The sequence below is a fragment of the Heloderma suspectum genome, chromosome 4, assembly GCF_057233095.1.
Source record: "Heloderma suspectum isolate Gila_16-S chromosome 4, 16-S_ref, whole genome shotgun sequence".
Taxonomy (NCBI): domain Eukaryota; kingdom Metazoa; phylum Chordata; class Lepidosauria; order Squamata; family Helodermatidae; genus Heloderma; species Heloderma suspectum.
This window is the reverse complement of record NC_139461.1, coordinates 136,002,319-136,017,259: the sequence shown is the minus strand read 5'-3', so window position 1 is coordinate 136,017,259 and position 14,941 is coordinate 136,002,319. Positions and strand designations below refer to the sequence as shown.

Genomic DNA, 14,941 nt, shown 5'->3' with positions numbered 1-14,941 from the left:
CAGCAAAAGAGTCAGGTGTGGAGATTGCTATTGTTTTTCCTTTATGGCTTATTATGACATCCTGCATTTTAAGGGTACACTAACAATCGGCTGTTCAAGGACATATGCCAAAAGGTGCTCCTTTAAAGTAGTCTTTCAGAAATCATCATGATTTTGGAATGAACAACTCACAAATGGAAGATTTAAGGGATAAAAGGTGATGGCAATCTTGCTTTGGCTGTTCCTTCTATAATTTAGCAAACTTTGATTCACCAGGAGGCTTCAAAAATTATCTCATAATGACAGTTCTTTATATTATAGCTTTATTACGTTAACTCCGCTTGTTTGTGTTCAACAGACATATGCAGGGTATGTCGGTCTGAAGGAACTCCCGAGAAGCCCCTCTATCATCCATGCGTATGCACTGGCAGTATTAAATTCATTCATCAAGAATGGTAAGTTTCATTTTCCTCCAAAATATATCTGTACCTATTCTTTAAGTGCGCATGTGACTTGGCATTCTTATGAAATCTTTAGTAATTGTGCAGAAAAACAATGGTTTATTATCTTCTAGGTAACTCTTGCCCGTTAGCTGCTTTTACTGAGCTTTACTCCAGATTTTAATAGGTAAAGAAAACAAGAAAAAACAGTGATTGAGGGTTTGAATATTTTAATGCGATTTCACATAAGCATGTGCATACATATCAAGAAAGTCACCAGATGTAAAGGGCGTGGGGAGGGGGAGTCAAAACTGCTTATACTAGTCTAATCCCATTATAGTTAATGGGATTACCCAAGATGGCTGGAAAATTCTTAAGTCTATCTAATTACTAGACATTAATGACATAATAAGTTTTTTTTCTTACAAAGGTTATGTTTGTGCATTAATATTGTTTTTTTAAATGCTTGCTGCTTCTTTTCTTATGATTACAATGTTTATCTTTGCCACAATCCAAAGAGGCTTGCGTGCATGCCAATTTTCCCCTTGTGGCATTAGTCCCTTGTGTTTTATGGAATGCCTCACTAGAGAGTCCTTTGAGCTCCAGGGATAGGTTTCCAGGAAGGTGTGGTGCAGAGAGCTGATACTAGAAAGGGATGCATTAAAAAATGAATGTGGGGTGCAAGATGTTTTACCCTTTGGATCTTGCCCTTTGTATTTGTGTGCTGTTTATTTTAAAAACTCATGTGTCACCTTTCTGCCCTAGTTGGCATTTAAGAATCTTTTCTATAACTATAGCTTAGCAGAACTGGTTTCTGGAACCAGTTCATGATCTACAAGCATATGTTCTTCAAACATGCTGTCAATAGAAATTGTCTTTAAAGAAAACCATTACCTCCATTCTTGTCTCCCTAAATATTTGAATTACTAATGATTTCCTTTTTTAAATGTACATCTTACTAATTATTTTGCTTATTTTCTTAATTCCTGGCACTCAAAAAATTTCTTGCAGTTTTTAAAGCTATAGATGCATTATTCTCATACATTTTTATTGCAGCCTAGTTCAGTGGCTCAAACACAGCAGAAAAGAATACTGTGAATTATGTAAACACAGATTCGCTTTCACACCAAGTAAGTATATGGCATGGATTTATATTATGTTTATAGAATCATAGAGCCTCGTGTGGCGCAGAGTGGTAGGTGGCAGTATTGCAACCAAAACTCTCCCCACAACCTGAGTTCGATCCCAGCGGAAGCTGGGTCCCAGGTAGCTTGCTCAGGTCGACTCAGCCTTCCATCCTCCCGAGGTCGGTAAAATGAGTACCCAGCTTGCTGGGGGAAAGGTAGTCATGACTGGGGAAGATAATGGCAACCCCCCCTGCTATAGTCTGCCATGAAAATGCCAGCAAAAGCAGCATCCCTTTAGGAGTCAGCAATGACTCCGTGCTTGCACAGGAGGAACCTTTCCTGTCCTGTCCTGTCCTTTATAGAAGCATAGAATTGTAGGGTTGGAAGGGGCCTACAAGACCATTGAGTCCAACTCCCTGCTCAATGCAGGAAGCCTGATTCCCAGGCGGAATCCCATCCAAGTACTAACCAGGGCTGACCCTGCTTAGCATGAAGTAGTTTTTATTTTTTAGTGTACAGAGAGTCCCTAGCTATATCTGTAGGCTCGCTAAGGCTATATTTGCTTCCAGAAAATGAAATCACATAGCTGCTGCAATCTGTTTAAGCCATTTGTATGAGGTGGCTTCCTGTGCAGTATGACCATTTTCAACCAAGTCATTGGAACCCCTTGAAAAGAATACTGCCTTGGTGGAAATTAGGCAGACAGCACACTTTTGAAGCTTTAAACTATAATGCCTGACCTTCACATACTATTCCTAGTTCATTAGAATAGGAAACCTTGGAGAAATACTAGGATGTTTCTCATAAAAGTGATTAGAAATACTGGAAGGAAAAGAAACTGAAAGCAACTCAAAAGACAGGAAGATTTTTTTTTTAATTGAATTTTATATGTAAAACCAATCTGCTGTCCTGGATTTTATGCTTGTAAATGACAAAAGGTGTATTTTTCCTATGTATAGACAGTTTTGTTTAATGTATGTAACAATACCTTTTTGATGATGGGGGCTGCGGTGGCTTAGTGGTTAAGACGCTGAACTGCAGACCGGAAGGTCAGCAGGACAGCAGTTCGAGACCCGAGTGCCGCGTGACGGAGTGAGCTCCCGTCTTAGTCCCAGCTCAGCGTTCCGTGCACCTTGGTGTTCAGTCATGCCAGCCACATGACCACGGAAGCGTCTTCGGACAGCGCTGGCTCTTCAGCTTAGAAATGGAGATAAGCACCACACCCTAGAGTCGGACACGACTTGTTGGGGATACCTTTACCTTTTAGTGAAATACACTTCTATACCAACTTTTAAGTGTGTGCAAATGTTTCAGTAAACATTCTTCCATTATTCATCTGTATACTAGTGTAGCCTCTTCCCCTTTCACCCAATCCCATGCAGCAGTGACATAACAGGACTTACCAGGGTTGTGGAGAGGGGCTTGTGGCTGCTTTATAATGGATACACTCGGCAGATATGCAGAAAAATATCATTTTTTAAAAGGTTTGTTTTTTAAAAAATTGAAAAGCAAACACTCAGCTGTGCCGTTAACTTCTCAAACGCTCTAGTAACCACTCAAGGAACAGCTAATATTGCAGCTGTCATATGCAGTGACAAACAACAATACAAGCAGACACAGGTCAGGAAAGGGAGATGGACAACCAGGCAGGAGTTGAAAATATTGTTTCTGCCCCAACTGCAAAGTGTCAAACCATTTGGGAGGGGATTGCTCTGCTCTGTTCTTTTTCAGTCTCTTCCCCTGCTAACTTTAGTGCCTTGCAGCAGGATAGCACTGAACAGGCCCTTGTGGTGTGTCAGGAATTGCCTACTTTGTTTCCTGCTATTTCTGAAGCCTCTGAATAGAACAGGTGTGCCATCTGTTGGTTATTGTGATGTGCAGATACTGATCTTGGAGACTGTTGGCTGTTCTCTTTGTGATTGCTTGTGAAGAGTGACACTTTTTCAGAACTGACCCCCTCTTCCAACTCTGAGGGCACCCACACAAAACAATAACACTATCTGGGTAGGGATCCATCCTACTCTTTCCCCAGTTTGAGCCAGGGAATGGTTGGGATGGGCTGTAGCTTGGTGGCAGAGCACCTGCTTTGTACGCAGAAGGTCGCTGATTCAGTCCTGCAACTCCAAGGAGGTCTGGGAAAGACTCTTGGAGAGCTATTGCCAGGTGGTGTATACGGTACTAGATGGACCAGTAATCTAACTCAGTGACCTGGTTTGCACATAACGGTGGCAAATCATGGGTTAATTAACCCATGATTTGGGGGGGGGGTGCTGCCCCATTTTGAATATGCAGCTTCTGATCTGCCTGATCAGAGGCTATTCCATGATGTGCAAACCTGGGCTCTATGACCTATTTGTCAGTTAACTGGATTAACCCATAGTGTCTTGGCTCTTATGTAATGGAATAATCTTTGATCAGAGGTTGCATATTCAAAATGGTGGCAGATGTGCTGCACCAAATCTTGGAATTAACCCAAGACTTGCCTATGAATGGGGCCAATATAAGGCAGCTTTTTCCTAAGATTTAGCACTAATTTCAAAGAGCAAAAGTAACACTCTTAGTGATTACCCACATAAATTGTGACAGTTTATATTTACATACATTTATGTATTGTTACAATTTTATATTCCTTTCATTTGTATGTGTTTTTCCTTTTCATAGTTTATTCCCCAGATATGCCTTCCCGGCTTCCAATCCAAGACATATTTGCTGGACTGGTTACAAGTATTGGCACAGCAATACGATACTGGTTTCACTATACGCTTGTGGCCTTTGCATGGTTGGGAGTTGTACCTCTTACAGCATGTAAGTATCTAATCTTCTTTACATAATGGCTGGGCACTACAAGGTAGTGGGAAGAATACTGTATTGTCACTGGGCTCTCAGGCAGTGGTTATCAGCAAGATAAGACCACTCATTGCAGTAAAAGCAGCTATCAAACTTCAGTGCACAATTCTTCCAAAGTGAGTCTAGGATACTGCAAGCATTGCTAGTGCTTGAACAGGAATAATACCACACCTGAACCTGTTACGCTAGGTCCTGAGGGACTCAGTGGAGGAGTTTACAGCAAGTTTGCTGTTCTCCTGTTTTAGTCATGTTGGAGTTGTAAATAGTGGCAGAGAGATGAGGATAATGAACGCTGTGAAAGGGTGGCAACCTTATTTGGGGTATGGTCCTTACAAGCGTAACAAATAGCAAGGGTGGGATTTCCTGTATTTGCTAAAATTGTTGGCTGCAGTCTAACATTAGATTTTGAGTGGTAAAAAGTTGTTGAGGGTTATTACCTGGTTTATGCACGCCTTTAATCCTATATTATTTTCCTCTTCTGTAGACTGCCTGCCTGCATCTTTTATTTGCATATGTGCCTGTTCTGCTCAAGCAACTTCTGGGACAACTTTATTGTTATCCCACTCTTCTGAAATCGCACACATGTAAATTCTCACCAATATTTTATTCGGTCATTAATAACCTGATATGATGAAGTTTGGAGGATCTGATGCATTTTCCTGTAACTATTTAAAAGTACCATTTGGAACATGGAAGAGGTGTAACTATCAGGTTTTAGGGATGAGGATTGGACTGTAGGAACATCCCCCTACAATTCCACTATTTCCCCAGATTGTGATTGCATTGATAATCCTGGTTAAAATAAATATTGGGATGCACCTAAATTCCCTTTTAGAACCCTGGTTTGATTGGCAGAAGTTGTTGACCTTTTTGTCATTCTTTACTCTTTAGGCCGTATCTACAAGTGCTTGTTTACTGGCTCTGTGAGCTCATTACTGACACTACCATTAGATATGCTGTCAACGTAAGTATTGGCTAATGCAATTTTTTCTATACTGTGCTTCTAAGCTGCTCACTGCCTTTCTCTTACATTGACTGCTGCCACACTTACTTATACAGTAGGAGACCAAAACGACTTATTCCCCTTTATAGTCCAGTATGCTTGTTTTATAAGTGAACAGAGTTCTTAATGGTTGAACAAATTAACTAGGGAATAGTTATTCAGCCTGTATTATTGGGTAAATTAAAAAGTGCAAAAGTACAAATGAAGCATTTTCTGGTTTCTAGTGTACACAAAATATTGATGTATCGGTCCTTTAAAAGATTGTTACTCTTATGCTAAACACATTGTTTGGAAATAAATCTAATTGATTTAAGTGGTGCTTACTCAGAAGTCTAGATGTGGTATCTCATTTGTATTGTTAAAAGAGAAGTATATGCCTGTAGAATTTCAGCCCAATTTGCCTTGTAGAAGAGATGGTCAGCTCACCGCAAACAGAGCCTATGGCAGAAAAGCAGGCTATTAATTTTTAATTATATATGAATACTATCTTAGGCTCAGACCCCAATTGTCATAGTTTAAAAATAAAATAAGGTTTAGTGTAAAAATTTAGTGTAAACATATGAAATGTTAAACTTCAGCACACTCCGGGAGAGAGCGGAGAACAGGAAGGCCTGGCGTGCTATGGTCCATGGGGTCACGAAGAGTCGGACATGACTTAATGACTGAACAACAACAATGAAATGTTATTCGGGGTTATTATTTACAGTACAGTTTTGTTTTGGAGTGTTTTGCTTTGGAGTGCTGAATCATATGCATCACATTGCTTGCATATTGATTGATTCAGTACAGGCATACAGCTATACAGGGAAGGTATTGGTGGTCTGTAATGATTACCACTTTTAATTCCTCTAGCATCTCACAGACCTCGAATATCTTTCTCATGCACTTTTTTCTTGAACTCGCGATCTCCCAAGAGATAAATAATAGGGTTTTTTTAATTAAAGGGTTAACATTCCCTTATTTTAATTGCTGCATCAATATTATAAAGGATCGATCAGTCACGTTGGATGAATGCATGACGACACAGCAAAGAAACTTGACAATAATTAGTTTTAGGTGCCTGGTGAGCAGCTTGTAATAAGCACAATAAATGAAACAGATTTAAACTGAAATAGCTAAAGGCTTCCCCAGTGTGCTATTTTACAAGGAGAGCAACAAGGAGATCTTGCCTTATTCCTCTGTTTAAAAACAGGTCTCATGGGCTTTACCTAAGTGACTGTGGCTGATTGCAGAGTGAGTCAAGAGTAATGCAATGGAAAGGTGGCATTTGTGATGTCATAAATAACCTGTTGGTTATCTCATTAATAGAGAGAATTTACTGGCAGACTGTTTGCAAGGTTGTTTTGTGGTTACATGCACACTCTGTGCATTTATCAGCCTCGTATGGTTGCGTGAACAAATTGTCCATGGAGGAGCACCACAGTGGCTGGAACAAAACCAGCAGCAGGCTATTAATGGTGTCGGGCAACAGAATGAGGTAATATGCCCTTCAATTTATCAGATCTAATATTCAGCTTGAATTCTTCTCTGTTGCACATTAGTTTGTTCTCTCTCCCACCGCCCCCATTCACCAAACATCCAGAACAGTCAATAAGATGTGTTTGATTAATCTATATAGGCTGTTGCATAAGGCATTCTTCCTGCAAAAACTTCATGGATGTGGTCTGGGTTTGACCCAGAGAATTGCTAGGCGTATCAGCTACTTTCAACATGAAAGTTTTGTTCTTTACCATGATCAAATGTCTTAGAATGGTTGTGTTCAGAGATCCAGTGTGGTATAGTGGTTAGAGTGTTGGACTGGGGAGATCCAGATTCTAGTCCCCACTTGGCCATGAATCTTACTGGGAGACTTTGGGCCAGTCACTGACCAGGTTTGCATGATCACGGAGGGAAAATAAGCCCCAGTGGGCTTATTTTCCTTCCCTGTACATGCTGGTTGCAAGTTGCCTAATTAGCATAATTACCCTCACCAGGTGTGGGTTGTCGTGACATCCGAACCTGGCAAGGGTGGCTGGCTGGGATGGTTTACAAACCACCCTGAAACCCATGGCTTGTGCTAATTAGGCAGCTTGTGACCAGCATGTACCACTGTGGTTTATTTTCCCTCTGTGATTGTGCGAACCTGCCCACTGACTCTCATCCTAACAATCCAGGAAGAAAACCCATGGTTTGTTTTTGGGTTGTGAACTCCAGCTTGTTCGTGGGTTACAACCCATAGTTAAACCATAGCTAAGGGTTTGGACATCACAAGAAGCTGCACTTACTCAAAAATGGAAGCCAGAGCTTCTCAGCACCTCCTCATGGCTGTGCTGCAGGGCAGCAAGGATGCATGAGGCTGAGGCTTGATATTCTTGTAATGCTAAACAATGGTTTAGCAATGTCATCATGCTTGTGATACAGAAACATTCAGTAGGATACTTTCAAGAGGAACTTATAGAAATTGGATATTTTGTCTTACAAGGAAGGACTAGCTTAGGATGATTTTATTACATAAGATAGATACCTTGAAGATGATTTGTGGAAAGCTGTATAGTGCTGTCTTCTTGGTTTTCACTTTTAGGGCACAATCCTATTCATGCTTAGACAGAAAAAAAAGTCCTGTAACTCCCAGCATGCGTCAACTAGTGTGTTTGGCTGAAGCATGCTTGGGGTTGTAGACTTTTTTCTGCCTAAACATGCATAGGACTGCACCTTTAATGTTAACATGTTCTTTTCCATGTCTCTAATGTTGTTTATAGGGCCGCGGTGGCTTAGTGGTTAAGACGCTGAACTGCAGACTGGAAGGTCGGCAGGTCAGCAGTTCGAGACCCGAGTGCTGCGTGACGGAGTGAGCTCCCGTCTTCAGTCCCAGCTCCTGCCAACCTAGCAGTTCGAAAGCAAGAAATTGCAAGTAGATAAATAGGTACCGCCTCGGCGGGAAAGGTAACAGCTTTCCGTGCACCTCGGTGTTCAGTCATGCCGGCCACATGACCACGGAAGCGTCTTCGGACAGCGCTGGCTCTTCAGCTTAGAAACGGGGATGAGCACCGCACCCTAGAGTCAGACACGACTGGTTGGGGACACCTTGACCTTTACCTTTTAATGTTGTTTATATGATAGGGATATGAGAGCAAATTAGGAGAAGATGCCTTCAGACTCCTTGTTAAATCCTCAAGATTTGATACCTGTGGATAGTGGCATGTGAAAACTAATCTAAATCAAACATATGTTTTGCTGCCATTTCAGTGATCATCAACCCACTTGAAAAACACAGAATAATTTCTGTGTCAGAGGCTTGATTTGTCCAGTCCTTTTCAGGTTGAAGAGACTGGCATCTTGCATCCTTCTAAGTACTTGAGACTGAGTTTATTCTGGTTGCTTCCCTTCAGTTCTTGATGTAGGATAGTGTTCCCCAGGGAAGTCACCAGCTGATTGCCTGGAAAGGATGCCCTGATAAATGGGGTTTATTATTGGCTGTATTTGATACCTTTGTATGTCAGGAAGTCTAAGCTGTAGATGGTGCGGTTGAGCAGCTGGTACCAAATAAGATTTATTTCTGAAGGGTAGAAGATATAGTAGTGTATTTTAAGAAGAGTTTTTTTCTGGGACTATATATTTTGTGAGATCCTCTCTCTTCTTTTCTAGATTCTTGGTCTCCACCTTGCTACTCCTCCACCGATTCCCTTACGCCCCACCAATTCTCGTCCGCAAGAGGGACCCACCGCTTGCAGAAGGAAGAGTTAGCACTTCTGGGGCAACTGGAAGCAAGCGTTTCTGCTCATTTCAGGGCTTCCTCTGGGAAGCACTAAATCTCTGTTATGCAAGCGGTGGATCCCACTCGCACAACAGAATTGGCGGGACCCACTGCTTGTGCAACAGAAGCAGCAGGGCACAAGAGAATCAATGGAGGCAGAAGCGCTCGGTTGGATTCTGGCCTCTGTGGCAGTGGAGCCCTAAAACACACTCAAAATCATGTTAGTTTTACAAAATAACTGACATAGTTTTCATGCACATGACATTGACTGTTGAGAGAGTCGTAATACATAATTCTTTCATGTATTAAATGATTTATTTGTATGTTTGTATGTAAACTGTTTGTATGTTTTTATGTAACCTTTTAAAACAATTAAAATGATTTTTCTTAATGTTTAAAAGTCTGTACTAGCTGAAAGGTGCTATTGACAATTTCTAACATTTTAGACATTCACCAAAATATAACAGAACTCTACTTCAGCTGAAATTGTGTTGACGTTTTCTCTGTGCAGGTTCAAGGTGTGGGAAATGGTGGAGCTGAAAATGCTGCACTTGACCAGCCCATGGACCAGCCAGCTGAGAATGCAGTTGTGGGTGAAAATCCAGAAATCCAAGAAGAACAACCAGATGAAGAAGAGGAAGACAATGAAGATGAAGAAGATGTAGTGGTAGAAGATGCAGCAGATGCAAACAATGGAGCACAAGGTATATTATTTATTAACAGCTATATTCATGCCACATTCGAGAATAGTAGGTTTGTATTTTGGCCTATTTGATTTCAGACCTTACTTCATGGAAACAGATTTCAGTTTCCTAAGCAATATTAAATACTGATTGTCACACTTAAGTAAAACAAAAAATTTAGGTGGCCTTACATTTTTATGGAAGTGTATAATAAAAGCAATGGATTGTGATAAGGGGAACGTAGTATGAACAGAGATGCTTCAGGTTTTCAGAGTGGTTGGTTAAACCTAACCTTTGATTCTAGTACAAGTGATAATCCTGGTATCCATCTGTGTGAACACTGAAAACATCATTTTTTATTTTATTGCTAGAACACCTACACATCTTAAAATGGCTATAATATCCCGGTCTAGTTATGCAGTGTTGATATTCTGGTAGACCTTTGCCTCTAGCAACTTTAAAATTATAATTATCTATTTAGATGACATGAACTGGAATGCTTTGGAATGGGATCGAGCAGCAGAAGAGCTTACATGGGAGAGAGTGAGTAAGGCCCGTATATTTCAGAGACTGTTTGCTCTTAGCCTTGCAGACCTGGCAATTGAGGATGGTTTTCTGTACTTTGACCTCATTCTCCACTTCATGTTGCATCCTTCTCTTCATGTTGCCAAGCTACGTGTTACATCCAAAACACATATATTATTAGCCAGATAACTCCTTTTTAACAGGAAAAAGCCCTTTGGGGACTGGGAGATTGGGATTGCTGAAAAGGAGACATTTGTAAGGGTACACACACAGTGTGAAAAGCAGCAATTTGGGGCAGGGTTAAGTACCCCCTTCCCCCTTGCTGTTTCTCTGATCCCAGTTACATCCTCCCGAAGCTGCTTTTCCTTCTTAAAAAAGGCATCAGTCTATCACTAGTTGTGTTTTTATGTAACACATTGGTTGGCCCCCTCTTAACTTTAACTCCGTTTTGTGCTTTAAGTCTGTTCACTGCTCTCATGTTCTGGGTTTGGAAAAGTTTGTGTTAACGAGGAGCCTGTTGGGACATTTACAGGCTTCTACATGTGATGAGACTGGAAGCAGTCCTTAGCCTTGCATGCTTCTTCCTTGGTTCCCCTCCCACTGCATAGAAAATAATGTCTGAATTAGGAGATCCCATGACTAATTGAATGTGCAGTCTTCATTATTCTGAACGTTGTTGCAACCATGTTCAGCAGAGTAACATTTGGTGATTGTGTTTGGAAAATGAGAATACGGATGCATGCTATGTATCCATTTTAAAGTGTCCCCTCCCCCATAACTTTGAGAAGTTGAAACTTACAAAATGCGGAATGTTGAGGTTTCAGAGGTGTTATGATTTGCTTTGCCAGAGTAAAATTGTCTTGGGTAACTAGGCAACTGTGTTCTTGTATTGCTGATTAATACATTTCCCTCAAAGCATGCTGTACTCTTTGAAGAATATGGAAAAATCACTGTCAAGGTTGCCTGCATTATTGTAGAAAAGAGTATTTTTTCCCAGTGAATGACAACTTCATTTTAACTGTGTAGTCATGAAATATTTTGTTGAGCATCTATAAAACCTGCTCTTGACCTTCAACTAATTCAGACTCAGACTGGGTTCGGACGATATGATAACCCATGATGGGTTAAATAAGCCACGATGGGCTTATTGTGTTGTCTGTCAGGCATTTTAAAATCCACAATGGCTTATTTGGCCCAGATAACCCACTCTGATAACCCACTATCTGCAGTAGGGGTTATTTAACCCACCATGGGTTATCGTGTCATTTGTCGGGCAGCGAAGTTTATTTTACTTGCTACAGAGTCGCGCAGCAAGAGCGGTTGAGATCACGGCCGTCGCTGTTTTTCATGGGAGTTCTCTGTGTAATGGAAACTCCCTGACAGTTTGCTGGAATGGGGTGAAAAGTGAGCATATTTTTCCCCTATTCCGCAGTTGCCTCTGTTCCACTTCAAAAAAAAAAAAAAAATTCCTTTGCACTTTTGCACATGTGAGAATTCCTGCATTTTTGCAATTGCGGTATTGGGAACACTTAAAAGCCTCTATGCCAGTAAAGTCTATGGGGAGAAATGCGCAATTTCACTTTAGTGCTTTAGTGAGAAAATGCTACAGCACTTTAGTGAATGAACGAAAGAGCACTACAGTGTTGTATGAGGTTTGGTCCCAATTCTGCAACACCCCAAGGTTTTATAGCCACCACCCCCTTTTTGGTGCACATGGCATTTTCACTCCTTGGTGAATGATTGCGCAGGGGTTTGATAGTGCACCAGGGATTTTTGTTCCTTTGTGAATCACCCAGGATTTTCACCCCTCTGTTAATGGGTGAAACAGCGCCATGGGATAGGGGGCGGGGACGATGACTCTGATTACGCTGAGTAGTGCAATAAGCTGCAGACAGTAGTGTAATAAGCTACGCACAGTAGCTTATTAGCCTGCTCGTGTGGCGGGGCATCGTGGATTATTTAAAAAATAAGCTACTGTGAACAGTTTATTAAGCCACCATAGCTTAAAGTGACAGCTGAACAAGGCCTCAGTCTCTCAACCCCCTCCACTTTGTCCATTTACTCAGGAATGTGTAATCTGATGCTTCTACCTTTTAACATGTGTTGAGTGTTGTGTTGCAGAGAACATAGAAGTAACATAGTTCTTATATATGTTAATTTATTTTAACCTGGCCTTCCCCCTTAAACTTGCTCTACATTTTGGGGCTGCCTTAACAAACTGCTAACTGTTTGGCAGCTGTGTGAAGATTCTCATATAGCAACATACATCACACTGGTGGATCTTAAAGGATAATGATTATTTTTGTATTAGTGCAACTGATTCTTCATCTATTCACCTGCCCCATCACTCCCACTGTCTTGCCTGGCAACAGCGCCTGGCTGATAATGACCATGCTGGCTGGGGATGTTGTAATCCAACATATCTGGAGGGTACCAGGTTGAGGAAGACCGATCTAAAGGGATAGGCACTCCTCCTAGCTGCTGCTTGCAGAACTCCCACTCAGGCTTTTGGAAGAGAAAGAGATGAGCAGCATTGGATCGTTCCCAGAGTCCCAGTAAACCTTGTAAGCCCTTGTAACTCCTTGAAGTTCTCCACAATTTGAGAACCTGGGGCTTACTGTCTTGGTTGGATGAACAGAATAGATAGCCTATAAAAGCAGGTTTATGGTCTGTACTTTAAATATGAGGCAAGCAGTTGGATGAACAAAATAGATAGCCAGGTAGTGTGTAAGGGATAAGGGGAGGATTACATAAACTGCACCTGTTAGCTCAGATATCTTCATTAGGATCTGTCCCCTAGATGTATCTGCATGGACTCCTCCAAATATTAAGATTCACCCAAGCCAATGATTGCTGTATCCCAGTCATCGTACCTTCCAGCAGCACTGTGGGATGGCACTCCTTGCTCTGTATCTCGTTGGCAGGGAACCTGCTGTTTTTCTTTCGTAGGTAGTGTAGGTGGCAGGCACTGTAGCAGTTATTATTTGAGTTGTTTATCTTTTCTGCTTTGTATAGTTTTCCTCATCTAGCCGTATAGAAACTCTTGTGACCTTGGTTGTGTATATGGCCCAATTCACATATTACCATTGTGGCATGAGAGCTGCTTCCCCATGGTTGTACCCCACACAGCACTGGGAATCACATGGGTCAGGTGAACGCTATAGATTCATAAATGGACGAACAATTCACCGAAGTGATTGTAAGATCAAATATTTATATGAACAAGATACAGTCATTGTCTCTGCTATCTTTGTATTGACAAATTGGTATCCGTGTTCACCATTTCCTTTTCCTGCCCAATATGGGAATGTTAATTGAGGGGCTTTGCTGGGCCACTAGTAGTATAGCATTGCTGGGGCATTGTCTGTATCTAAAGCATTGGGTCTCAATGTTTCTCGGTGTGTAGTTGCTCCTGGACAGTGATCCTCATGCTCCTTTCAGAACTGGAAAGCATTAATTGAGAGCGATATGTGATTCTGTAGTAGGAAAGATACTGGGGTGGACCCAAAGCTGCCTTGCATGAGTGGGATGGCAATCCTCATGTGAAGTGCTCTCCCCTGAATTCCACCAATTCCCCCCACCCACGGCAGCCTTCATGTACCATCTCATGCTCTGGCCCTCAAGAACAGTTTGAGGGGTGGGGGTGCAGCAGGAAAAGGCAGGAAATCCCATTGTGCATGGCGAACTCAGCTTGTGCTTCTCTGGATCCTCCCCCTGTGTATTGTTAAAATGGTGGGGAAAAGCAGCTGCTTGAAGCTTAGACCGTTGAACCCTGTGTGGAAAAACAGCAAAACCAGCTGGCAAATACTAAAGAGCACACAACTGCTCTTTAGCATTTCTTGGTTGTTTTTATCTGCAACTGCTGTCCTCATCTTGTTTTTGCTTGAACTTCCTGTGGATTCACATAATTTTTTGGTCAGTAATCAACATTATCTCTTGTTTCTAGATGCTTGGGCTTGATGGATCCTTAGTTTTTTTAGTAAGTGAATTTGTACTGTGTTAAAATAATTCTTTGTAATTGAAATATGTCTTGCATGATCTGTTTGTCTTATTGATCTAACAAGTAGTATCCAAATAGTTAAACCTGGAAACATTCAACACATGTTACACATGTTACTATGACCTGGTTTGCACGTCATGGCAGCATTTGCTGGCAAATTGTAGGTTATTTAACCCACGATTTGCAGAGATATATGCTGCATGTGAGCCACTTCCAGTTTTCAGAAACAACCCATGAATGGGGCATTTGTAGGCTGTTAGTGTGACTTTCAAACCTGGACACTTTGGGTTGCTGGTAGGTTAAACAACCCAGAGTTAACCCATGGTTTGTTCTTAGGTTAACTTTGGGTTTAACCCACAAACAACCCAAAGTATCTGGGTTCAGATGTCACGCTAAAAACCTATGAACCTAGGTTTCCTATGCTGTTGTGCTCATGTTATGCTTGTGAGTTCTGGTTGGCCACTGTGTGAATAGAATGCTGGACTAGATGGACCCTTGGTCTGATCCACCATGGCTCGTCTTATGTCCTTACGTTAGATTGTTTCTGAAAACTGGAAGTGGCTTGTGCATGGTGCTCATCCCTACAAATCTTGGGTTACTTAAT

General features: G+C 41.5%; 1 protein-coding gene across 9 annotated transcripts in view; it reads left to right on the top strand.

The window, feature by feature from the left end:
- MARCHF6 (membrane associated ring-CH-type finger 6) overlaps positions 1-14,941 on the top strand; it is a 65,575-nt gene that overhangs the window by 13,460 nt on the left and 37,174 nt on the right. For all 9 annotated transcript variants that reach the window (XR_014790304.1, XM_084850594.1, XM_084850591.1 and 6 more), the window contains 8 exons: positions 338-434; positions 1,476-1,549; positions 4,208-4,351; positions 5,285-5,357; positions 6,705-6,873; positions 9,641-9,833; positions 10,294-10,355; positions 14,284-14,316. Coding sequence is in view for 8 of the 9 variants with exons in the window: in XM_084850594.1 (XP_084706720.1) it covers positions 338-434; positions 1,476-1,549; positions 4,208-4,351; positions 5,285-5,357; positions 6,705-6,873; positions 9,641-9,833; positions 10,294-10,355; positions 14,284-14,316 (845 nt within the window). In the remaining variant the exon portion in view is untranslated. The remainder of the gene's footprint in view (positions 1-337; positions 435-1,475; positions 1,550-4,207; positions 4,352-5,284; positions 5,358-6,704; positions 6,874-9,640; positions 9,834-10,293; positions 10,356-14,283; positions 14,317-14,941) is intronic.